We start from the raw sequence: 25,524 nt of genomic DNA, 5'->3' as shown, positions 1-25,524 counted from the left end.
TAAAAGCCTCGCTATGACTCCCTCCTCAGTTGGATAGGAGAGAAAAACAGAACAAAAGGCTTGTGGGTCAGGATACGGACAGGGAGAGATGACTCATCAGTTACCATCATGGGCAAAACAGACTCCACTTGGGGAAAAATTAATTTATTACCAATCAATAAAAGAAATAAAGTCAAATCTCAAACACACCTACCTCCCACCCCTCCATCCTTCCTAGGCTCAAGGTCACTCCCAAATTCTCTCCCTCCTTTCCCCTGGTGCAAGGAGATGGGGAACGGGGGCTGGAGTCAGTTCGTCACGTCTCTGCTGCTCCTTCCTCCTGTGGGGGAACTGGACACAGTACTTGAGGTATAGCCTCACCAGTGTCAAGTACAGGAAGACAATCACTGCCCTAGTCCTGCTGGCCACACTATTTGGGATACAAGCCAGGATGCCATTGGCCTTCTTGGCCACCTGGGCACACTGCTGGCTCATGTTCAGCAGCTGTCAACCAGCACCCCCAGGTCCTTTTCCACTGGGCAGCTTTCCAGCCACTCTTTCCCCAGCCTGTAGTGCTGCATGGGGTTGTTGTGACCCAAGTGCAGGATACAGTATTTTGCCTTGTTGAGTCTCATGCAATTGGCCTCAGTCCACTGATCCAGCCTGTCCAGATCCCCCTGCAGATCAACACTCCCTCCCAACTTAGTGTCATCTGCAAACTTACTGAGGGTGCACTGAATCTCCTCGTTCAAATTATCAATGAAGATACTAAATAGGACTGGCCACAAAACAGAGCCCTGGGAAACACCACTGACCAGCTGCCAACCGGATGTAGCACCACTCACTACCACTCTCAGGGGATGGCCAGTCAGCCAGTTTTTTACCCAGTAAAGACGGTATCCGTCCAAGCCATGGGAAGTCAGTTTCTCCAGCAGAATGCCATGGTAAGCAGTATCAAAGGCTTTACTGAAGCCCAGGTAAGTGACATCCACAGCCTTTCCCTCATCCACTAAGTGGGTCACCTTGTCACAGAAGGAACTCAGGTTGGTCAAGCAGGACCTGCCTTTCCTAAACCCGTACTGGCTGGGCCTGATCCCCTGGTTGTCCCGTGTGTGACATGTGATGGCACTCAAGATGATCTGCTCCATGACCTTCCCTAGCACTGAGGTCAGGCTGGTAGGCCTGTAGTTCCCTGGAGTAATATCAGCAGTTATCTTTTGTCAGCAATTTAGTTACCTGGCCTTCTACATCTATTCAACCCTGGATCACAGTAGCTGAGAGGTAGCGAATACTGTTCCCAAAATGCCAAAAATGAATGCAGATCTTGAATGGGACTATTTGGCAGAGAGTTGTTCAAGCTGCTGTTAGCCAGTTCTTATGAGCATACAAAGACGGTAACTTTTGGGAATTTCCTATTTAGCTTTGTTGGCATAGACGGATTCCTTTCCAGAAATGAAAGGCAGAAGGGCCTTCTATCAGTCCCAGAAGTTCAACATTTTTTATTTTTATCGTGCATTACCTACACAAAGGCCTTCTTTTCTGATCAAAATTATTTTGGCAAACTGAAACTGGCAACCAGAATTAGAACTGCTGACTGAGGAGCAGAAGTATAGATTACCATAATTCACATATCAGCCCAAACTCTCAGATTGACGATACTCCACAAATTTAATGTGTACTTGCTGTAACAGTCAGTTGACCTGAAGCTAATTTGCTTTAGAATCACAGAATATCTCAAGTTGTAAGGGACCCATAAGGATCATCGTGTTCAACTTCCTGATCCTCACAAGACTAATTAAACCAAATGGTTAAAAGCATCATTGCATCATTCAGATTCTCCCTGTACTCTGGCAAGATTAGCACTGTGACCACTTCCCTGGGGAGCCTGCTCCAGTGACTGACCACCCCATCAGTGAAGGACCTGTTTCTAATGTCCAATCTGAATTTCTTTGATCATTATTAGATCACCTTAGAGGTTACTGGCAGGAGTAACTACCACAGAGTGGATTTTTCAGATATACTAGCTCGGAGGAAAAAGAAATAGAATTACATTAGTATTTGCATCAGAAACCCTATTACAAGATGTTTTCCCCCCCAGTCAGGAAACAGAACACATATCACTTACTATCTACTGATTTCTCTTTAACCACAGACCAACACTTAGCATTAAATAATTTTAAAAAATATGTTTCAGGAAAAAAAAGTGTTCTTTCCTGGACATTTTTGCAAATACTTGGAATGGCAAGAAATAGATCTTAAATGGATCCGGCTTTCTCTGGGATTCCCCTTAGTCCACACTAAGAGTCTGCACTGTGGCACTTGCTTCTAAGCTAACTTCCTAGTCTCTATCAACAGGGAAAATCCAACTACTTTTAGAGTAAAATTTCCTTATATGTCTACCTTAGGATGAGTTGAATCATGTTGCAGAATTCTGCACCATATTTACCTCCTTTCATTTAGAAGTGGCCCGGAATCATAAATTCAGATAAGTTTGATGTTAGGAATCCAACATATGCTTTCAGTAAAGGAACTATAACATTTCCTGATGCACAGACTCCTTCATGAGGTAGTGTGAGAGCCTGAAATGTTAAAGGTTAATGGCTCAAACAATCGGACATTTGCAAAAGCAGCGGGTGCTTTGCTCTAATCTGCCCCCAGGGATCTACTAACAAGAACTGCAGGGAAGGATCACAACAGGTAGCACCAAAGAATATTTGAAAAGCAGTACCTGGCCATATTCTATAAATAACAGCCAAAAATCCTTCTCTTCCATTACAAAGTTATGAGGTTCAATATTATTGCAGTGAAAAAAAAGAACTGAGTTGTACCTAAATTTTAGCTGAAAACAACAGAAATAACTATGGGCTGCTTCAGAAAAGGTTATCCAATATAACTATACATAAGACCATTAGGAATAACTACATATTTCTGTATCAATACCAGTTTGTAACTCAAAGGACTGACATATAAAAGGTACTCTACAGACCAGTTCAAGGACACCGCAGACAAAAGCTAGAACACTCTGATGGAAGTAACACTGACTGTACTATTATTAGGATTTTTTCCTTCACTGAAGCAGAAATGTTTGCATGGAAAGAACATCTCAATTCTTTTTAAGTTCATCATCTGTTTATTTCCTAGTAATTTGCTGAGATAAGATAACTAGACTGCTAACTTTAGGGGGAAAATAAACTGCAAGACAGAAACTCTGTTCTGAAGCAGGTACTAGCCTAGCCAGCAAGATTTACCCTTGGTGCAGTCTGAAGGGAACGGGCATTATGTACATTCTCTGAAGGTTTGGTTTTCAACAATTTTAACAATACGGGCACAAACTGACTTGCAGAAGGTTCCCTCTGAATATCAGAAAACACTTTTTTTACTGTGAGGGTGACCAAGCTCTGGCACAGGTTGTCCGTGGAGGTTGTGGAGATATTAGAAGATATCCTTGGAGATATTCAAAAGCCAGCTGGACATAGTCATGGGCAAACAGCTTTAGGTGGTCCTGCCTATGCAGTGGGGCTGGATCAAATTACCTCCACAGATCCCTTCCAACCTCAATTCTTTTGTGATTCTGAGATGTTTTTAGAAGTTCTAGGAGCTACTCTGAATTTGGATTCTGCTGCTGAGGCTCTAAAAGGCATTTCCTATTCAGTTTACCAACTATTTCACATCCATGAAAAGTTGGTGCAACATCCATCATTCAAGTCTCAGAAGTCACTTTTTTCTCTGTCATGTCTATGTTCAATCATGATACTAAAAAATTAGAACATGGGGGGCAGAGTATTCTTCTTTCCTGTGTGTTTGTACTACACATGTACAGGCAACTTTGTGCACAAAATAAAGAGCGAAAGAGAAAGATAGATAGGGGTAGGGCATTCATTTTCTGTTTTATTTAATACTGAAATCATAGCCTCTGTGAACCTTGTAGCATGACCCCGAAGGGAACAAATGACTAGGGTATCTCCTCTTTTTGACAAGACATCAGATGCCTCTCCAAGATTTTAATTCTAAAGTGAAATTATGGTATTTGTGCTTACCAATGAGCTGATTTGAAAAGAAACCCTTCTTTCCACCACCCTCTCCCCAGTTCAGGAGGATGCAATGCTGTAATTTCTGGAATATATTAAGAACAAAAGCAATTAAAACTGTTTTCACTACTAATTATGTTGTTGATAATGTGAAGGTGTTCAATTAATTCTTCTCCATTCAGAAATAAAATACATTTGCATTACATGAGGATGTTGAAATACTTTCTTGTCCATTAGCAAATGAGAAGAAAGTTAAACAAATATTGACCAGGTATAAACATTTCAAAATCAGCAGATCTAGACAATTTACAGCAGGAACCATGAAATAATTTCCTGAAGAATGCTCCTGTTAATAGGTGCAATAAATCTTAGCATTCCCAGAAAATTCCAGAAGACAACCTAAATAATATTATTCAAAATACTGAGTTTTTTGTAGTTAGACTACTACAAGAGTACTGTCACACCAAAAATATCATAAAAGTTGCAACACAATTAACTGGAAAATAATTAAAAGAAAATACTACAATCAGAAGTAATTAATGTGGTTTCCACAAAAATAAAACTTGTCAAACAAATATATTTATTCCTGAATATATTTTTTTCCTCAAAGCTGAAATTATGCTATGCAAAAAAACCCAGGAACATCAAAAACCTGCAAGATTACCCGGCCAGTCTCAACAAATAAGCTTTGATAGAAAATCATTATCAAAGAGCTGTTTCCAGTGATGTTATAAAGGACAACATTATTAAAAGCTTTCACTGGTAATTTGGAAGTAAATATAAAATCATGGCTGGTGAAGTTTGCAGATGACAATAACTGGTAAGATGATAAACAGTGATAAGAACACCAATTCCACAGATGAATCTGCATTACTGTCGTGAAACAATATCAGGCTGAGCTCATTTTAACAAAGACAAATGCCCCCAAAGCAAGGAATGAAGATATAAGCCCGAGAATGGAAAATATGCTAACATGAGCATTCAATGTACAAATTTCAGAAACTACTGAAATTTCAGAAGTTACTAGGAAAATTTTATCTATGTATTAAAACTACCAAGTCCTTAACTATACTGAAATCCATATTTTATCCTATGCCCATAGTTTAGGGAGACCCCTGGAAAAGTCATGAACGTATAAAAAAGAGCCACAGAACCTAAATGATGAGTCTGAGTGAGAGAGAGTTCATGAGCACAATTTGTTTGGCTTATCCAAAACGAAACTGAGAAGTGATTTGATTACTTCATTCAAGTATCACCACAAGAAGAAACTGCAGGATATTAAGGACCTCTTTATCCTACTGGGGAGAGGCATAAAAAGAATCCATGTCTGAAACCCAATGCCAGAAAAAATTCAAATGAGACACGGCACACACTCACAGTGAGAACAATGAAGCATTCCAACAAACAGGCAAAGGGAAGCATTTTCCTTCTTCGTGCCTTCAGACCAGGACTGGACATTTCTCTGAAAGGCATGGGTTAGCTGGACACAAGTTATGCTTTGGTCAAACAAATTAATGGGTTTGTTACAGCTGTAACAAGGAAAAATTTGATGGCTTGTAATATAGGACAGATGAGACTAGATGAACTAACATACTCCCAAAGGCTAAACTCTATTACTTGATTTATCAGTTTTTTATGCTGCCATTCATTGCTAGGGTATCTGAGCACTTTCATATTAAATCAATAGCAAAATCCCTAATGGACTTCAAGTAGCTCCTGGAACTTCTGCTTTTAGGAGTAAAACTAATTAGGGGAGGACTTTTGAGGAGGTCAGAAGGTCTGTATTTATCCTTCTTGTTGTAGACTGTGCATTACTGTATTACCTTTGTGCTTATATAGGATTTTGAAGCAGTGAGGTAGTGATTTCAGTTAGGCACAGTACTGCTAAATGGTTCTGTTCAGAAAACACAGTTAGGTTTGTCTCCTCTAACTGCCAAGGTGCCAGTGGGTATCGTCAGAACTGCCTCCAATCTCCGGCGCTCTTTAGGGTAATGAACGCTTCCTTTGCTGACACCAGAAAGTCATAATTTAGATGAAGAGCGGTGATAGGCTCAAGGCACCATATAATCTATTCCTTAAAAATTACATATTTTCAGAGACATGATACCACTCTAAGAGAACAAGCGCTTTTACATCTAACAGTTATGGTACAGGATGTGGTGTTCTTAAAATATATGTATTTTGCAAAAAGGTATTAATTCAAACTTAGACTCTGCAAATTATAAAAATACAGAAGTATTTTTGTACAAAAATATGAAACTTCATCCCAATGTATTCTTTGACAAATGTACATTAATAAAGTGACTTCTAATTAATTTAGGGACTGCTTGAAATCTAGAACATCAAAAATAAAGCATATTTGCTAGCTGTTTCATTTTTCTTACAATAACAAACTGTTGATGCTTTATTCTTCAAGTTAAATCAATTTTCATTAATTTCACCCTGTCCTTCTGGCCAAAGAAAAATCAAAATAGGCAAACTGGATTACTGCAAATATAAGATATTGATTTAGTTTTTAAGCAATATCCTATCATCACTAATTTTTGCTTAGTTTATTCATTGTTTTTATGGACCAGTGAAGAAGGTACTTCTCAAAACCCTGTGTGTTTCAACTGCCTATTTGCAGCTATTAATTTTTCAGCCAGAATCATTTTACATACTGTGCACACTCTATTGCATTCTGCAATTCCTCTAAAACTTTGTTTGGACCTTTTGAAGTCATAAATCAATTTTCTCTCTTTGTACCTGCACAGAAAGAAGAGTTCATTGAAGATTGTTTTTTCCTCAGAGGTTGTCTAGCACCTACAGGATAGGGCAGAGGACAAGCCCCTTGCTGCACACCCGGTGCCCTGGCACTTGTGTTTGCTCACACTGTTCTCTGAAGCCCCACTGAGCCTGTCTGCCTCAGGCACTCAGAATGGCTCGGATCACCTCCTTTCAATTGTAATGGCTTCAACGGCCAAGCTTTCTTCCTGAAAGCATGCCTCTAGTAAAAAGCCCTTTATCTCTACAGAAAAATAAAGACGATTAAAATTTTGTAATAGTCTACACAAAGCTGAAAGGGAAACTAAATTTATTCCCTGAGCTACAGCAAAGAAACACACAGCACTGCTTATGAACTGTGCTGGGTAAAGAACATGCTTAGGTGCCCAGACATGCTCATTCAGTAGCACTGTGGAGAAAGCAGCACGCCTGCTCCAGGGTACCCTTTCAGCTGGGAATACAGTTACCTTATTACAGCCAACAGTTCTGGAAGCATGTACCTGGTGGCAGAAGCTTTACTGACTAATGGGCATAACAGCCACCGAGATCCAGAAAGATCATGAGGAGTGACACCAACTCCTGAAACAGATATGCACCAAGGAGACTGGAGGGGTAGTGGGGAAAGGAGGCAAACCAGGAAAAACAAGCAGAAAAGATCAGCACCCATGACAGGCAGTAAACCCCCAATACACCAAGTTTACCCACAAGACTAGTGAAAAATATCAAATCAAAAAAGAACTATATAACACACTTTGGGTAGCAAAATTTGGTTTTTTTATTTCTTGCACTTAGATTTGCAATCCAAATTCACCTTGAATAGTACTATCCATGGCACAAAAATGTAAAACCAAACAATAAAGTAAAACATAGCAGGTATGTTAAAATGAAAAAAAAAAATAATAGCAATAGCAGCGACTAGTCAGAACTGCATGAAATACTTGACAGGAGTTTCATGATATCCAACAAGCAAGCAGAGTTTCCTAGGCACCAGCTGCTCATTGAGATGTAGTAGGTCAGCATTATAAGGCTAAAGCATCAGTTTTAATTAAATCTAATTTCCTAGTCTTAAATCAGGAGTTAAAACTGATTATATTGCCTTCGTTTTCTTGGAAGCCTAAAAAAACCATGTCCTAAATACTCATTAATTCAACCACAAAGATTTGCAATTTAGGATACCTTCTACATCTACTTTTGTATTTCAAAGCAGTTCTTATGAACATTACAGACTGATTTAATGTGAATTGCTCTAGTAAAATGTGTGCAGAAATGGCAGAACATAAACATTCATAAGACATAGACATAAAAGAAAAAGTGGACCTATTGTACTCAGATTATAATTCTGAAAATGAGGGCATGATATTAAATTACCCAAAGGAAGAACAGGAGCGAAAGCGACCTCCCAGAATATGAAGGTAGTAGAAAATGCTAATAAATTGCTCATCTCAGTTTAATAATTTAATATGAACTGCATAAAATAGAAAGGCCACTTAGGAAGGCACACAAAGCATTTTTAGCTATCAGTATTCAATGCTAGTAATGAGAAAATTAAAGACAGTGCAACCTAGCAGCACCTCTCCAAGCAGTGAGGAAGCCACAGGTAAGATCCACATTTCTACTCCATGGCCTTAGAGAAGTCTGAAGAGCAGAAATGATACCTAGCAAACAAATTTCACTGTCTCTTTCCTCTCCTTGTAAAATTCTGTTTGGTTTCAAGTGGACATTATTAAGGCAAACTCCCAAAATTTTGCTTTGCTCTAAAGAGGCAAACAAATCAATAAATTATATGTGGAAAACATCACAGAGGGAAGGAAGGGGAATTTGAGAGAGGATATTCGTTTAACAGGTATCTTGAAAAGCAGGCATAACCCATAAAGACTATAGGCTTAGATTATATGCTTAAAGGCTTCTAATGGACTTACTCTGGGAATATAATACGCCTTTATTTTACCAGTTTGGCACTTGTCCTGGTTAGAACGGCTGGGACCAATTCATCACTGGATGGGTGTAACCCAAAACTGTGTATTCTATAGCCTTCCATGCCATTTCCCAGAAACTGTTGTCAGTAGAGGCCTATGTTCCTGTCCTCATACCCTTTTATGGAATTCCCCGCTCTGAGGGAGGGACTGAGCACTCCCGCCTGAACTGGAGAATATATAAACTGGGAGTTTCGGAACCTTTCCACCACTCATGGGATCCAGAGGAAGACTGCAGACCACTGCTCTCAACTAGACTACAGACCACCGCTCTCAACCAGACTGAGACCACCACCCTCAACTGGACTGCAATCACCACTTCTGACCAGACTGCAACAGCTCTCCCACCAGCAGGTTTTTCCCCTCTCCCTTTACTTTGGACTCGGGGGGGGCCAAGGTACACCACTTTTGTTCATACCCCAGGGTGCTGGGTTATACATTTGGGTTTTGTGGGTTAAAACCAATTGCCTGTCTGTATAATTGTACTTATTGTATTATTTTAATAAATTGTTATTCTGACTTATAAATCTCTCTTTTAAATTGAGTTCATTTCCCCTGCTGGTTAACTTTTAAACCAGCACAACACTCTTAAAACAGCAACAAACCATATCAAACCTGAGAAGTCCTGCTTTTGCAGACCTGTTCTGATAAAACAGTGCTAGGAAACTGTCCTGTCATCTAATCTACGAGTAAGGACCATGACCAGTGAAAACGTTCCTAAATGAGGGTGTTGATTCTCCTCCAGTTTTGACTCAGAAAGTTCAGTTTCGGTTGTTGGCTTTTAAGTGTCATGTGGAATTCTAAAGACAGCAGCCCAGGAACTAACAAGGAGAACCAAATAACCACATCATTTCCCTTCCCCTTTTAGCATGACCATTAGAAAACAAGCAGAACCAGTACCACCATACAGAAGCAAGTGGGCAGTTATTACTAGTTTCAAAGAGTTTAGATAGGGTGATACTAAAAATCTACAGTGATAACTTACAGTTCCTTTCCTTGAAATTCACAGTAAACAAGGAATCAGTTTTTTAAGAGTTATCTGCCCATCCTTCCACATAATGGGCTAACACAGGAAAAGTCAAATATTTGATGGAACCAAGATGCAACCCTTACATCTACCAAATTGGAAATTAGATTCAAAGATAGAAAACTATTTGAAAATTGCTAATTATATTTCAGAAATCTGTAGTTCTCTGGTTTCTGTTGTGAAAAATTCTGCATTCCTTGGTATCTCACTATTTTTTTCCTATGGGTACAGCTGGAAACTAAAACAAGAAAATTAAATCAAATATGGACATCTTAGAGCAGCCTTCCAGTACCTGAAGAGAAGCTACAAGAGAGCTGGAGAGGGACTTTGTAAAAAGGACAAGGGGGAAATGGCTTTAAACTGGAATAGGAAAGGTTTAGATTAGATATCGGATAAAAATTCTTTACTATGAGGGTGATGAGGCCCTGGAACAGTTTGCCCAGAGCAGTTGTAGATGCCTCATCCCTGGAAATGTTTAAGGCCAGGTTGGATGGGGCTTTGAAAAACCAGGTCTAGTGGGAGGTGTTGGAATTAGATGAGTTTTAAGGCTTTTCCAATCCAAGTCATCTCTAAGTGGAAACAGACTAGGTTTGTGCAACTAAGGTGGCACCCAGGTATGGGATAAGCATTTAAAATACAGATCTAGAAGAACTGACAGTCACTGCTTTGATTAAAGGAACTTGGAATCATATAGATCAGGTAGGCAGACTGCAGCCATGCATCTAGCATAAGAAAGAACAGAGATACCGATTCAAGGAAGAAACTACCAGATGAGTTTACAGGTTTCTACAAAGTGACCTGTAGTAATACCTCCTGTAATTTTTATAAGCATTCAAGAGAAAGAAGAGCTTTGTGATTATCTTTTAAAAGCAGTGCAGGGAAAAGGGGGAGAAGAGCAGAAAGAAGCGTTGTAGAAATCTGCCAGCAAATATACAGGAAGATGCACATTCATAAGTTTAAACGAGGACTCTCTAAAGAATTGACTGCAGCTGTACATAAAGCACCTGCAAAACTGAAGAGACAACTGAACTTCAGTTTAAGAATTTCCACTTACTTGATATTCCTTCAAGAAACCTAGAATTTTAACAGGCCCACAAAGGCTTAAAAAGGGATTGGAGAACTAAAAATCTTAAATTTCATGATAACCTTGGAGGACAAGCTGTTCTTACCTAGCTCCACTAAATGGTTGGAAGGGAGAGATTTTGAGAACTACCTTAAAATGAGATTTTCTCCTCACTTCCTAGAGTGGAAAGTTTGCTATTACCTCTGCAAATATCTTCTGTTTTTAAACCTGAGTAATAGTTTCAAGCAGACTACTAGGACTATGAAGCAACTGTGAGGCAACCTGCCTTTCTACAGAAAATTATCCTGCATTAAGATTTGGCAGTTAAGTACAGAAAGCAAGTTGTGATTCTCTGTACAGTTAAACTTGGATCAAAAAACATTCTTCTTTTTTCTAAGGGAACCTAAAGCATACACACTCGTGGTTAATTTTTTAATTTTTACTTGCTGGGTTCATGCTTTGCCCACTTGGGCAACTTGAGCAAATAACTTGGCTGTTATTTGTGTAAAACTCTGTAGAAATTTCAGTTATTTTTCTCAAATATGCAGAAAAATGTAGCTGGACAGAACCAAACTTCCAAAAAAAGAAACAGAAGCTATTCAAAGAGATTAGATATAGAACATAAAAATACTTAAGGTTCCTTTTGAACAATGCAAGTTATGACATCACTTCTGAGTGTCTGTCCACAGAAAAATGCTCAGACTGACAGCAACAGCCTCATAAGACAGATCTAAGATCTGTTCCAAGATCCATGGTGATGAGAAGTATCTTCCCATTACTTCATACTTCTACTGTCTCTTTGTATTTGTGCTTAATTAGATGTTGCTACTTTGGTCTGTGTTTGGCCCAGCCACCTGTGAGAGTCTATTCTTTTCCTGCCAAGTTATGAGAAAACAAGCATTGACAAATGGGAACTTTGTCCTTGAAGGAAGCATTTTGTATAAACTATAATTAATTGGTTCCTCGCTGTTGGCTGATGGTGGGGACCCCTGGTGGTCTAGTGGTTAGGATGCGGCGCTCTCACCGCCGTGGCCCGGGTTCGATTCCCGGTCAGGGATACTCCCCCGGGCAGATGGAGCTCGTCAGCCCTGTAAGGCCATCCATCTAAGAATAGGTCACTCTAAACAAACCTACGACCTGAGGACCTCACTGCCATTGTCCAAGCTCGCTTGGCCCCGGCACATGAACCTTAGGATTAAAGGGTGGGCTCAGTTCAGCCCAGGCTGTGTCTCACCTGAAAAATCCATTGCGCAGGTTCGAAAGGTAAAAGACCTTTCCCAAAATCTTCGTTCGCGAAGACTGGCCGTACTCATTGGCTGATGGTCCTTCAAGGGTATTTGAAGGAGAAAGTGAAGAGGAGGAGGATGAAGTAAGCCTCATTTTCATTTAGGAAAGACTCCCCGAGGTGTAGCACGCAGGCACAGGGAAATTCCAAGGTACCCACACATGCGCAGAAGAGATGCCACTTGCATAATGGGGGGAGGGACCGAAGCTCTCTAGCTGGGCGGTGCTGGCCACACTTGTCCAGGTAGGCATTATCACTTAATTGTATGAAAAGCAGATAGCTCGTGCTGGGAGTGGAACTCAAGTTTCACATCGAAGGACCATGTTGCCTTTTGCAGGGACGCCTTCCATCTTGTGAGCCTGCTGACACTCCAAGAATGCAGCTGCTGCTATGGGTAATTCCAAGCATTCCGGGGTCGGTAAGAGAAACTTTGTACACAACACCTGAGTGAGTGGGGGGGTGTACTGAGGGCTTATTTTCCTCCTCCTTCCTCTCTCTCAGGTTCTCGTTTTGTTGGCCACCTCTTGGTAATAAATATTGTTCTTCTTGAGCTTTCAATGGTGTATGGTTCCAGTTTCAGCATCCTCCCTGCTACACTCTTACAGAAGAATTCACTTCCTCTAACAAAATAAAAGTCTTACATTCACATTATAGTTCTCTGCAACTTATTTTAACACACAAAATTACTGGAGCAGTTCCAAATACCATTCATTCACAAAGTAGTGAAGTGGGCAGGGAAGCTATGATAATTATCATAATCACCTTAGATACCACAGGAGAAAACGTTAAAAAATAATGTGGTGGGGAAAAAAAAAGTGGTTTTCCCCCCTGGAGTTAAAAAAATGGTAACTCCCAAGGGGGTGGTGTTTTGATGTTGACCCAATCAGCGCCTCTGCAAAATTTAAACATATCACACCAGACCGGAAAAGAAGGATGATGAGGTAGTTGGAGGAGAAGTGGCCATGTTTTAGGCCACGAGGGGAGAAGGGGCAGGAGCCCTGCTGGGGGCTAGGCCACCCCCCAGCCCCGGCTGGGGGGCTGTAGGAACTTGGAACAGTATTAGACTGGGCCAAGTATCTGTAGCTAAGAGCTGGGGGAAGTTTCCTTGCTGTGAGTGGACAGCCAGAGATACTGAAAGTGGAGGCAGAGCAGCAGTGAACGGAGAACTGTGGCAGAAGGCCAAAGAGATAAACAAGCAGCAAAGATGGCATGCAGCTAAGCAGAGAGACACAGAGTTATCCAACGGAGAGAGAGAGGACCAAGCTCAACAAAGACAGTTTTGGGGTAAGAACTGAATTAACTCTCCCCAAAACCCCTTTGAGACCCCTCCTAGGAGGAGGGGGTGGACTCCTATTTGATGGAAGTCCTAAAATGCAACATGCACCGGAGAGAGGAACTAAGAGCTCAGAGACGTCCTGGAAGGTGGACCGGGATGGCCAGACAGAATGTGGGGGAAGTGGCCTTGTTCCCTCCCCGCTGCTGCCACACTGGCAGTTTTGAGACAGAGCAAAGGAGCTCTGATAGAACACTTAGGGCAAGGACTGAACTGAAAGCTGCCCTAAACGTTCTGACTCAGGGGGTAAATCCCCTGAGGAAGGGACTGTCACAAAGACCCCTGCACTTTGTGATACGACCTGGTGAGGCAAGCCTTGTCCCTGCTTCGCAGTCCACAGGAAAGAGACTTTCGATTGCAGTCGAAGGGCCGAGAGGGGTGAGAGAAGACCCCCTTGTGTGTAATGGAGAGAGAGATCCAGCTACAACTCCAGCTACGACTGCTGCATTGGAGAAGAGAGACACTGCTGCCCTGAACGTGGAAAGGATCTTTCCTTCTTCCCTTCTGGACTTTTATTGGAGGGAAAAGAGATTTGATCCAATGTAAATATTGCTTTATCATAGGAGAGATAATTAGGATTGTGTATATAATGTATTATAATATTTATTTGTGTAATAACTGTAATATAATTCCCTTCCCCCCATATTGAGTCTTGTGTTGTGTCTGGAAAACCCCTCTCACACTGGGGTGAATTGTGGGAGGGGGGCTTGGACTTGGGAATTGGATTTTTGGGGGTCTCAAACCACCACAAATAACTACTCAAAATTGGTAATTTATTAGGAAAAAATGGGACAACAAGCCTACACATTCATTTAAATTATACATGAGTATTCCACTTAATCAAGTAAAAAAAAAAATCATACTATCAGTAAATTGATACTATTAAACCTGTCTGATAGTTAAAAATCTTTAAATTTGAAACAGAAAACAGACAATGAAAAAAAACTCAAGACTTCTAAGAAGTGGAAATATCTATGTCTATGCATTTGGAGACACCTTTATAAACCAGGCAGAGGAAACTGGAAGTCTAGTGTTTTCCTACAGATAAGCTAAAGAAGTAGCTTACCCCTTATTTTCACCTCATTTAATCTGTCACAAATACCATCACAGCCATAAATGCGAGTAAATAAGCGGTGTTTCATTGCAATTTTCACTCAAAAAAAGGGAGTCAAATAATGCAGCATATATGTCTGCAAAGACAAACAAAAAACAACTCAAAGATTTTTTTTTAAATACAAGCACACACTACAAGTAAAAAAGAAAGCTGAAACACAAATTGATATAAAAATCAGTATTTATGTAAAAAAATAATGCACTGCATACTGTAAAATCAGTCAGTCACAGTATTCACCTTCACACAGATTTCTACATTTTCAGTCTTCAAAGGGTTACACAGCAAGGAAAAGAGATCTACGTGCAAAGCAGACTGCTTCCTAGTTTTCATCCCAGAAATTTACACCCTGAGCCCGCAGGGAGATTAGAAACAGAATATAAACTCTGCTTACAGTGCAGTGCATTTTTGTACTGCTAAAGCATTTGCTCAACTCACATGAATCTGGAAATCAGAGGCAGCCTACTTTTGACATGGAAACAGCCACAAAAATTAAGCTTCTAAAATGGGATTGGGATGAAGGTGCAAGTCAGTGAGTGGATCCTCCATGTTCAACACACAAGAACTTTTCTGGAATCCAAAACCTCACTTTATGAAGACTTCATCTCACTTAGACAGGTTATCTAAGTTCAAATACTCTTTACAAATACATTTTACACCATGTAAGTTTAAATATTTTACTGTAACACTAGAGTCCTGCCTTTTTCTTCATCGTTTTCTCTGGGAAAAAAGTTTGTATTGCATAAACAGTACTTCTTTTTTCACTAAGACAGTTGAAGAAAGCCTAATCCTTACCTGTTGCAAATTACTATCACCCTATTGACAGTAATGCATTCATTGTATTGAGAGTCTGCCACAAAGCTATTTTAAAGCCATGTTATTTAAAAATATATGGTAACATGATATATTCTCTAAGAAACCTATCTACTACACAGTCTGATGAAGCATCAGAACTCTTACTACAGCTCTTCACTTTTAGGTCCTACATACTCTATAACAATCGTCAGGTAATAATTCCTAGTATGGAAATGCAACAGCAACAGATTTCCACTGTTGGGTTTTTCTTGGCTTCCCAAATGCCCTATTAAAGCTGCAAAACCATGAATTTTTTAAAAAGTATCATAAGACAAGCAACTTCAAACTGAATTTTTACTTAAAACCCCCTCGACTCTGCTCTACCTTTTAGAGCTAATGGCTCTACAATGTTCAAACAAATGCTTTTTAATATAAAGTCTCTGTATTTACCAATGGAGAAAACTAGTATCACATACTAGTTATCAGCTTCTCAGAAAATCGTATTTATAGCGTGCAGTTCACATCTGAGATAAACAAGATTGTCAAAACAGTATTTCAACATGTAAGAGATGAACACGTAAAGGCACACATAGATTGTCGATAATTACAACCCATTTTGTTGAAAACAGAGTATTTTCTGCACTTGTAAACAACTTTGTTTACATAAAGGCTCACACCTTTAAAGTGAGGTTAGTGCTGCTGACTCAGTTATTGCTACATTCACAGTTTTTACATAATTTTAGACAATATATGAGGTATGCTCTCAAACAGAGCCATCTTCATTTCTTCCTTGTTTGTTTGATCATTAGATAACTGAATTATGGTCAGACTAAAAGTACTGACCACAGAAGCCAGTAACACCCAAATCATCAGAACCAAGATAAACATTAGCAGTGATTAAACTTCAAAAGAGCAAAAAGTCACCTCTGCAGAAAAAAGTTCCTGTTCTTCATACGTGAATATTTTCTTCATTTTTATGTATGCTAGTAAACTTCTGTCTGGACACATTAAGAGCCCATTCAAGCTGTATTAAAATTCTTGCACCTTTTGACCAGTATATTACTTCAGTCTCTTGATGGAACAGCTAGGAGTCAAAAGTCACCTTCCCTTTGATCTTCTGGCATACAAGTCTTTTATGCTTTTTGTTAGTTGCTTTATGAATACTTTGTAAACTCTTCCACAGTATGTATGCACGGTTTTCTGTAATTCCAGTTCTAGGGGCTGCAGCAGTGAATGAACCAGATCATCTCCAAATGAATACTGTAAACAGGTTAAGAAAAGAAAATTTAAGGTCAATACGGAAGATTCATTGTTCAGAGGATTAGAGTTTCATAAAAATGTTTCTGAGCATCGTATTTGCTTCCTATATGTTTATTAAATGTTTTCAAGCATTCAGAGTGCTTCTGAATGCAATAATTGAAAAACACCTCCAAAATATAGAAATATTCTCTAATGCTTTCAATAAGCATAACATGGAAGACTTTACTATTTTTAAATATAAGCCAATGAACATATTCAGACAGTCAAGGAAGAAAATTAAAAATTACCTTTTAAATTAAAAATTTACAGATCTAAAATGATTTCTGGTTATTTTTCTGGTTTTATGGTAACTTTCTCAAATGGCATATAACCTTTAAGTAACATAATTCTTATCAAATTATAATGAAAGCAGTATGAAAAGTAATAGATCTGAAGTTTCATTAAACTGAATGATGGTCAAACACATACTGTGTTTAACACAGGCATGAAATAAAGTAGTCATTAATTCAACAGTGCTATATTTTTATAAACAAATGATAAGTTAAAACAGCACTTTGAAGTAATATAATTTTGTTCATCTTATTACCATTGAATCAGCAGTGTTTTACATACTTTCTCTGACATGTTCATATACCAAATGGGATCATATTTAACAGGAAATAATTTTTTCTTCTGTTTTTGACAATACTCAAAGGAAACAAAGAAAACATATTTTTATGGAAACACAATCACTTTCCCTGCAATGTATTCTCAGACCCCCAAAAGTACTTTTCTTCATTTTTATATCTATATGACAACATATAATAAAGCAACATTAAAATATACTATTGATTTTTGTAGGTTATACACACACACAATAGCCTGCTACATTAAAATGTGCATCAGTGCTAAATTTTACGGCTCTTCAGTGAGTATACTGATGCAGTGATAAATAGTTTATTAGATTACTTATTTGCAGAATGAAAAGACGTCACTGTGCTTAGTATTTAGAGGAACAACAACATATTAATACACTGAATCTCTAGAAAAGGTCAAAACACAGTATATAAAAAGTTTTTTACAATTCAAATCTAGACACAAGTATTAAAATGTTGCAATAAATACTTATGAACTTTGGGAATATGAGGTTTTTCCTGCATTTTAAAATATCCAGAAAAATAAAGCTTCTGGTGATGGCTTGTTCAGCCTGGAGAAAAGGAGGCTGGGAAGAGACCTCATCGCAGTCTACATCTTCCTCACAAGAGGAAGAGGGGGAGCAGACACCGATCTCTTCTCTGTAGTGACCAGGGACAAGACCTGAGGGAATGGCCTGAAGTTGTATCAGGAAAGGCTTGGTTTGAGTATTAGGAAAAGGTTCTTCACCCAGAGAGTGGCTGGGCACTGGAACAGGCTCCCCAGGGAAGTGGTCACAGCACCAAGCCTGTATGAGTTCAAGAAGCATTTGGACAGTGCTCTCAGGCACATGGTGTGACTCTTGGGAATTGTCCTGTGCAGAGCCAGGAGTTGGACTTCAATGATCCTTGTGGGTCCCTTCCAGTTCAGATATTCTATGATCTCCAAATGCTCAGGTAAGAAGTGTACCAGATGATTCATTAAATGAATGAGAACATAGCCTTTTAAATAAGCATTGACAACTACGGGCAATGCTTTAGAATCCTAACTTAAACATAGTCTGCACTATGTTTCCAAAGATGCTCATCAAAACAGGAATATGCTGGAACTCCACCCAAATAATAAAGAAGAAACCGATGAAACACTTAAAGTTGCTTAAAAGAGAAAAAAATTACTTTGTTGCAATTAAGGTGAGTATCAAACAAAATACATGCAGCACTACAGATAAAAATACTTTAAAAAATAATAAGTACAATGCTGAAAATACTTACATTTTTTATTGCTTCATAGACAGCCCTAAAAGTTGGTTGTTTATCATCGTGGTACACACCTCTGTTTCCATGAAGAATAAATATACCTTCTTCTTCAGCTGCCTTACAATTGCTTCCATAGATGCAGTGGTCAGGTCGATAATTCCATTGGCAAGGAAAGACATAAAGACTTTCTGTGTGGAAAAATGAGAGTTCATTGCACTCTAACAAGCTCCAGTGTTGTGTCTCAACGTAAACTCTCAAAGTAAATACTTTCAAAGAACAAAAGGAGCACATAGTCCCTTGAATGCTTTCACAGAAAAGTCTGCTAAAAGAGTATTTTCCTAGATTTTTGAACATCATGGAAAAGATCAGCTTTCTAGTGTTAGACTTAAAATCAATGTGGATTTACCTGGATTGTGAAAAAACATAATGTTCAATAGATCCTGATCACCCCATGTTATGTTCAACTTGTATTTCTTCAGTAGTGGCATAAGAATTTCTCCCCACTGTAACCGGACCGGTGTCATATCATTCTATGAAGCAAAAGGCAAAACACATTCAGGAAAATTATACGTATAATATATACGGAAATGCCTTACACAATCACAGTAATTTGCATTTCAAAGTTACAAATCTCAAATGTATAGATGATTTCTTCCTTTTAAACCAACAAACCCATCTAAGGAAAATAGTTATGGACACTTCCAATATGCTTTATTTCTCAATTATAAACTTAGAAGGAAAATTTGATGCATCTCCTACTTCTATTACATTGTTTTTTTCTCTTCAAGATTTTCTTCAAACATGTTAAGTCAAGAGTTCTAAGAAATGGCAAGGGTTTTTTACGCAGCAGTAGGATCTAAACTTCATTAAGTGATGCAGCAAGTAGATGGCGAGTCTTTAAATATGCACACTTCACACACTTTCTCTCTTTTTCACAGAGTGATAAATATACACAGGTTCTAATGTTAACTTCAAAAATTTAAACCAGTTCAACATAAAATTAATTCTTAAATAGTTCCAAACACACAGACAACAAATACAGGCTACAACATAGTGTACAAAAATACAAAGATCCTTCAAAGGTTTTCAAAAGAATTTTCATCCAGTTGAACTAATTTTTTTTAGTTACTAAACTTGAACTTCCACAGCAAAGGCATGACTTTTCACTAGCAAAAGTCAGTAAGACATTAAACCAACAGCTGTTACTAAATGCCAAATTTCTTGATTTACCAGAATCGCTTCAAACTGAAAGAAGGAGGAGTTCTTCTAAGGTTCTGGTTGTGGATGTGCTACTTGGAGTAAACTGGTTTACAGTTTACTCTTTTGGCCATATTACCAAAGAGATTAAAATCTGCAGTTTAACTGGTTACATATTCCAAAGCTAATTTTTTATCTTTACACCATGTTTAAGCTCAACTAGAATAGAAAAGGAACAAGGCTGCTCACTCTCTACCTTGTACTTCAGTTGTGAGAGGGAGATGGAATAACAAAAAGTCCCAGAGAAAATTCCTAACAAGTACAGAATTGTACCCTTGCTTCTTTTTAACAGGTTGCCAAAGAAAATATTAAATTAAAACTCCAGTATAGTTTGGGATTTGCATACAGGAATATCATATTAAGAGACAGATTACTAGGAGCAAAAGACTCAGTTTTTGAATTACAGTATCAAAGACTTTCTTCTCTGAGCTTTACACTGACAAACTACAAAGTGCACAAATTAGCAGTTCAGTTTTTATTCTTTCCTTAAATCATTTCAGCCATTGAATATGAAGGGCTTTTAGAACTGAAGACTAAAACACGAAATACTATCAGATTTCAGACAAGAATTAATTAAAAAAAAAAGATCTATAGCTTATATTGTCTAAGAAGCCAAAGAGAATATTACAGTCTCTTCAGTCCTAAAAAATTTATGACTATGATTGCCTACAAGTATTCAATGAGAGCAGGCATAAGAAATGCACAAGAGAATTCTTCTCTAGTAAGAATTATCATTAGATTCAGTGAAACATGATTAAACGAAATAAAATACAGGCTTAACACCAAGCTAAAATCTTCCAAAAAGCAAGTAAATGGGACTGAATCACAGTGCATAAAGATTATTCCCTCACCTGAACTTTGCAATCCATAGAATATTGACCAAAATATAACTTTAGGTTATTAAAGTCATTATTTAATATAATTTTCATTTCACTTGTTGAGTTTTAATAGCAATATATCCCAAGAAGATGCAAAGCAGGAAACAGCATATATCACAGAGCCAGACATCTAGAAACAACACTACTTGACAAATAATGCAGTCAGATTTAAGTACTGGAAACTGTAATATTTCAATAACCTTTGCATAAATAAAAAATTTATTAACAGTGATGTATAGTGACATCAGCATAGGAGTTACAGAGCAAGAGAAACTACTAGAATAGTTATACATTCTCCTTCTTTAAAATATTCTATTGTAACTTGAGGTGAGGTTAAACAGCTTGAGAAGTAGAATGCTGATAGAATTGCTTTTCAGAAGTTTGTCCAGTAAATTTCAGAAACAATTCTATGATAATTTAAGGATTTTCAGAACATAAACCTTCTCTCCAATATTCAACAACAAGCAATGAATGTTAAAGAGATTTAAGAAAAAAACACACAACAGTAGTGGGCATTTCTGTGATGCCATCATAACATCATAGAATCATAGAATCAGCCGGGTTGGAAGGGACCTCTGAGATCATCAAGTCCAACACTTGATCCACTACCACTGCAGTTACTAGACCATGGCACTAAGTGCCTCACCCAGTCTCATCTTAAAAACCTCCAGGGACAGAGAATCCACCACTTCCCTGGGCAGCCCATTCCAATGCCTGATTACCCTCTCTGGAAAGAACTTCTTCCTAATATCTAACCTAAACGTCCCCTGGCACAGCTTAAGACCATGCCCTCTTGTCTTACTGATAGTTGCCTGGGAGAAGAGACCAACACCCACCTGGCTACAACCTCCTTTCAGGGAGTTGTAGAGAGTGATAAGGTCTCCCCTGAGCCTCCTCTTCTCCAGGCTGAACAACCCCAGCTCCCTCAGCCTCTCCTCATAGGACTTTGCTCAAGTCCCTTCACCAGCCTTGCTGCTCTTCTCTGGACCTGCTCCAGCACCTCAATATCCAGAAAACTTCTGCCTGGCCAAGGCTAAAGTCAGACTTAAAAGAGCTGTCATATTTAGCCTTGTATTAATGGCCAGTCTTCGCGAACGAAGATTTTGGGAAAGGTCTTTTACCTTTCCAGCCTGCGCAATGGATTTTTTAGGTGAGACACAGCCTGCGCTGAACTGAGCCCACCCTTTAATCCTAAGGTTCATCTGCCGGGGCCAAGCGAACTTGGACAATGGCAGTGAGGTCCTCAGGACGTAGGTTTGTTTAGAGTGACCTTCTCTTAGATGGATGGCCTCACAGGGCTAACGGGCTCCATCTGCCCGGGGGACCGAGGAATCGAACCTGGGCCGCAGCAGTGAGAGTCCTGCATGCTAACCACTAGGCCACCAGGGGTCCCCAGCCTTGTATTACCTTTCTCTTAATTCTAGTAAGAAAATATAAAACTGTGGAAAAATTCTCAAATCATACAGCAATATCTAAACCAGTTGCAGCTGTGTCCCACAAACAGTTGACCAACTTAGAGCCAGCCCTCTTCCTTCTGGTTACATGACTCTCTCCTGCTTTTGCACTAGCACTGCTTTTGCTAGTGCTAACACTTACTGAATGTTTTTGCAAACTGATTTACTTCCATAACCCAGAAGAAGGATATCTTTTTTCTCCTGTTACTAAATTGAATTGAATCAGAGAAAGGATCAACAAACACCAGAGGCTAAGACAAAGTAAATGAGAAAAGCAGGGAAAAGCTGGTAAGAGACAGGAATCTTGCTTTTAGAAGCAATTAGTTCTTTCTTGGAACAATGACCCTAAGCACAACTGAATGGTAAAAAAAGAGTTTATAATGGTTTAAGTCATAGAAACTCTCTGATTATTTATTTTTTTCCTAAAGCATACCCATGAACCTCTACTTTGCACACTCTATCTGGACTTAATTTGTTGGGGGCTTGTTTGATTTTCTAAGAACTTGTTCCTTTCCATGACTGCCTGCATCTCAGGAATCACAACAACTAACTTTCTTAATAAATGTGATAAAAGTCATTGCTCTCTATTCATATTGCCTCACTGGTCTAGGATTTTTTATGTTATAACACCATATCTGTAGTATTTGCTACATCTCTTCCAGTTTAAGAAAATAACTACATCTATATGTATACAAATACAAAAGAAGTTACCTACTACTACCCCTTCCATATCCTAAATGCTCTTGCGCGTTTTACATTCCTATTTTATAACTGCTGCTTAGCAAAGACAACATGCAGGCACTAACCATCAGAAGCTCCATTATGGATTCTAGTCTCATGCCCAGTTACACACTGTTTTATGATCACACTATATTCAGTAACACATCCATGCGTGCATATGTATAGATCTGTATAGATCACAGAATACGTTGAGTTGGAAGGGACCCATAAGGATCATCGAGTCCCACTCCTGGCCCTGCACAGGAGCATCCCCAAGAGTCACACCATGTGCCTGAGAGTATTGTCCAAATAAATGTGTACACACACGTGTGCGTACAGTGAACATATTTGTTCTGTATATATACACAGAGACTTAAAACAACAAGACAGATAACATAGTCAGGACCAGGAGTAACAACTTCCATTAGGCACCACAGACAGCCAAATAGCTAGGATACTTGTCTAAAATGACTAAACCTGACAGTTCTAAGAAGATTAAGGCTTTAATAAGTAAGTGGATAAAAGACGATTTAATCCTGGAGCAATACATGGAGCTACAGGTTTACTGCTACCCAGACAAACACTGTAACCTTTAGCTAAAGTCTCTGATTCTACTTTTTATTTATCCATCTTCTGGCTCCTCCTGACTTTTACAAATCAATGTGACAAAGAAGAAAGATGCTTAGAGGCCTCAAGCAGCTCAGTCTGTAATTTTGGGCTGAAAAAACTACAATAGACAAAGAACCCACAGTTTTAAATTCATAGCATTAGAGGAATATCCTGATTCAAGACTTCCACTGTTCAGAGAAATGCTCTAGCCACTACAGTGTCATATTAAAAAGACCTAGAGACAGCTTTTAAAAGATACAAAAATTCCCAGACCTTATATACTCCTTGAAGAATTTGTTGAGCCTCCTGAATGAATATAAACAAATTCAGACATTCCTATAAAACAAAGAAGCATTTTCTAGTTCTACTGTATTTGACTGGAATAGTTCATAGGACACAACATGGAACAGTCCAAAACCATCTGCAGTGTTGTTGGGAAGGGGTATTAGGATAGCCCCTACCCCTGAATTTAGGACAGACCCTACACCTACCCTCTTCTCTTCTAAAGGGTTGAGATTAGTAGCTCCTTTGCTGCTGTGTATAGACTCATCTACACTAAATCTTTCTCGAAGTTTTGCTGTGAGGTTGCGATTTTTCCATTGACCAATCCTCCTTTTATTAAGGCATTCAAGGAAATTAAAGAAGAAAACAGTCTCTGCAAGTCTCCATGAACAGTAGAGCTTTTGTAATAAAGCTTGTGCACCTTTGGGGCCCTGTTATGCTCTGCAAGCTTATGGGACCACGCTCTAGGTACTAAGGGAGAATAAACTAAATGGCTCCCCTGCTGAGTGCTCTCTAAAGCTCTCAATAATCAATATTGTACAATAACCTCATTTCCTCCTTAGTCGTTACCTAGGCTGCACTATCTCACTATGATAGGAGGAGAATGATCAAGCACTATCACTCCTAAATTTCAGGTAACCTAGTAGGTCTCTTTATTAGACATCCCCAAACTGTTCTGGCTGGACTGAAAACGCTACCACAAGCCTGATACTACAGGACACTTTCCAGTGTGTCCAATAAATAAAAGGACTAAAGCAGCAGTATGGTTTAGAAATCATGAGGTAATCTCCTGTCAGAGGCAATTCTGAGCCTATTTTACTTTTTACAATCAAGTAAGAGTGAAAGAGTATTTCTTTAGGTGCACCACTAGTCCTAAATGTTTGAGGAACAGCCACAGCGCACACAAAAGCACTCCTGGACAAATACGAGGTTCAGAAGACATATGAAAGCAAGGAACAGAAGTACATATGCATCACACATGGAAGCAGAAGCCTAAGTTTGAAGTGACAGTAATGCTCTAGGAAGGATGCCAAAGAATTATGACTAACTATTATGAGTAGAAAATGATGTATTTCTAACATTTAAAACAACTGAGCATGGGAATGGGTTAATTGCCTTTTTTATTATTTTTGTTAACTAAATTCATCAAAAAGGGCTTTGAATCATGTGCTTTGCTATTAGGAAGCTTCGCTTTGTTCCTGCCTCCCTTTCCCAAGTGCCGTTTCATAATTCTGAATATATTAGTGTAGTAGCACTGGGTAGCTAACTCCAGTCTCAGTTCCTTTCCCTTGATTGTATGATTGCTTAGCCTGCAACTCATCAAGCAGACTTGTGTTTACTACAATACATACTGAACAATCTGAGCATTAAGATGAATGTTTTCAGAACAATTCAAGAATTGTTTTTGTTCTGATTCCTCATAACAGTTATGACACACTATCTCACTACAGAAAGAAGTTCAGTGGTCCGCTTAGCCAGAAACTGTCCATCATGTTAGGTATACTGAAGTTTGCCAGCAAGATCATGAGAAAAGCATACAGATGTATGCCTTGCCTTACAGTGAGGTCTTATAAATCAGATACTCACTCCTGTAATAAAGAGCAATTATAAAAAATTCACTTCCTCCAAGGCTGGTTTTCGTTGAACAGTCTGACACGTTTCATTGCATAATAAATATACCTGGCAATACCAGGAATACGTAGCAGATATTTTTAGGACTTGGAAAATATTCCAGCCCTCTAGAGCCAAGGGTAAGTGGCAATGTTCCATTTTGAATTTCAAAATACTCACAAATTATTTCACCTACATAAATCTGTATATATAAACCTAAATTTGAAG

General features: G+C 38.8%; 1 protein-coding gene across 2 annotated transcripts in view; it reads right to left on the bottom strand.

The window, feature by feature from the left end:
- Nucleotides 1-14,727: 14,727 nt before the first annotated feature.
- GXYLT1 (glucoside xylosyltransferase 1) overlaps nt 14,728-25,524 on the bottom strand; it is a 46,678-nt gene continuing 35,881 nt past the window's right edge. For both annotated transcript variants that reach the window (XM_027682140.1, XM_027682139.1), the window contains exons 6-8: nt 18,892-19,015; nt 18,501-18,673; nt 14,728-16,617 (exon numbers count right to left, since the gene is read on the bottom strand). In XM_027682140.1, the coding sequence (XP_027537941.1) occupies nt 16,456-16,617; nt 18,501-18,673; nt 18,892-19,015 (459 nt within the window). In that variant the 3' untranslated portion in view covers nt 14,728-16,455. The remainder of the gene's footprint in view (nt 16,618-18,500; nt 18,674-18,891; nt 19,016-25,524) is intronic.

This window comes from Neopelma chrysocephalum, unplaced genomic scaffold (genome assembly GCF_003984885.1).
Source record: "Neopelma chrysocephalum unplaced genomic scaffold, ASM398488v2 Primary Assembly neopelma1_62, whole genome shotgun sequence".
NCBI lineage: Eukaryota > Metazoa > Chordata > Aves > Passeriformes > Pipridae > Neopelma > Neopelma chrysocephalum.
The sequence above is the reverse complement of the archived record's forward strand: the minus strand, read 5'-3'. Positions and strand labels throughout refer to the sequence as shown.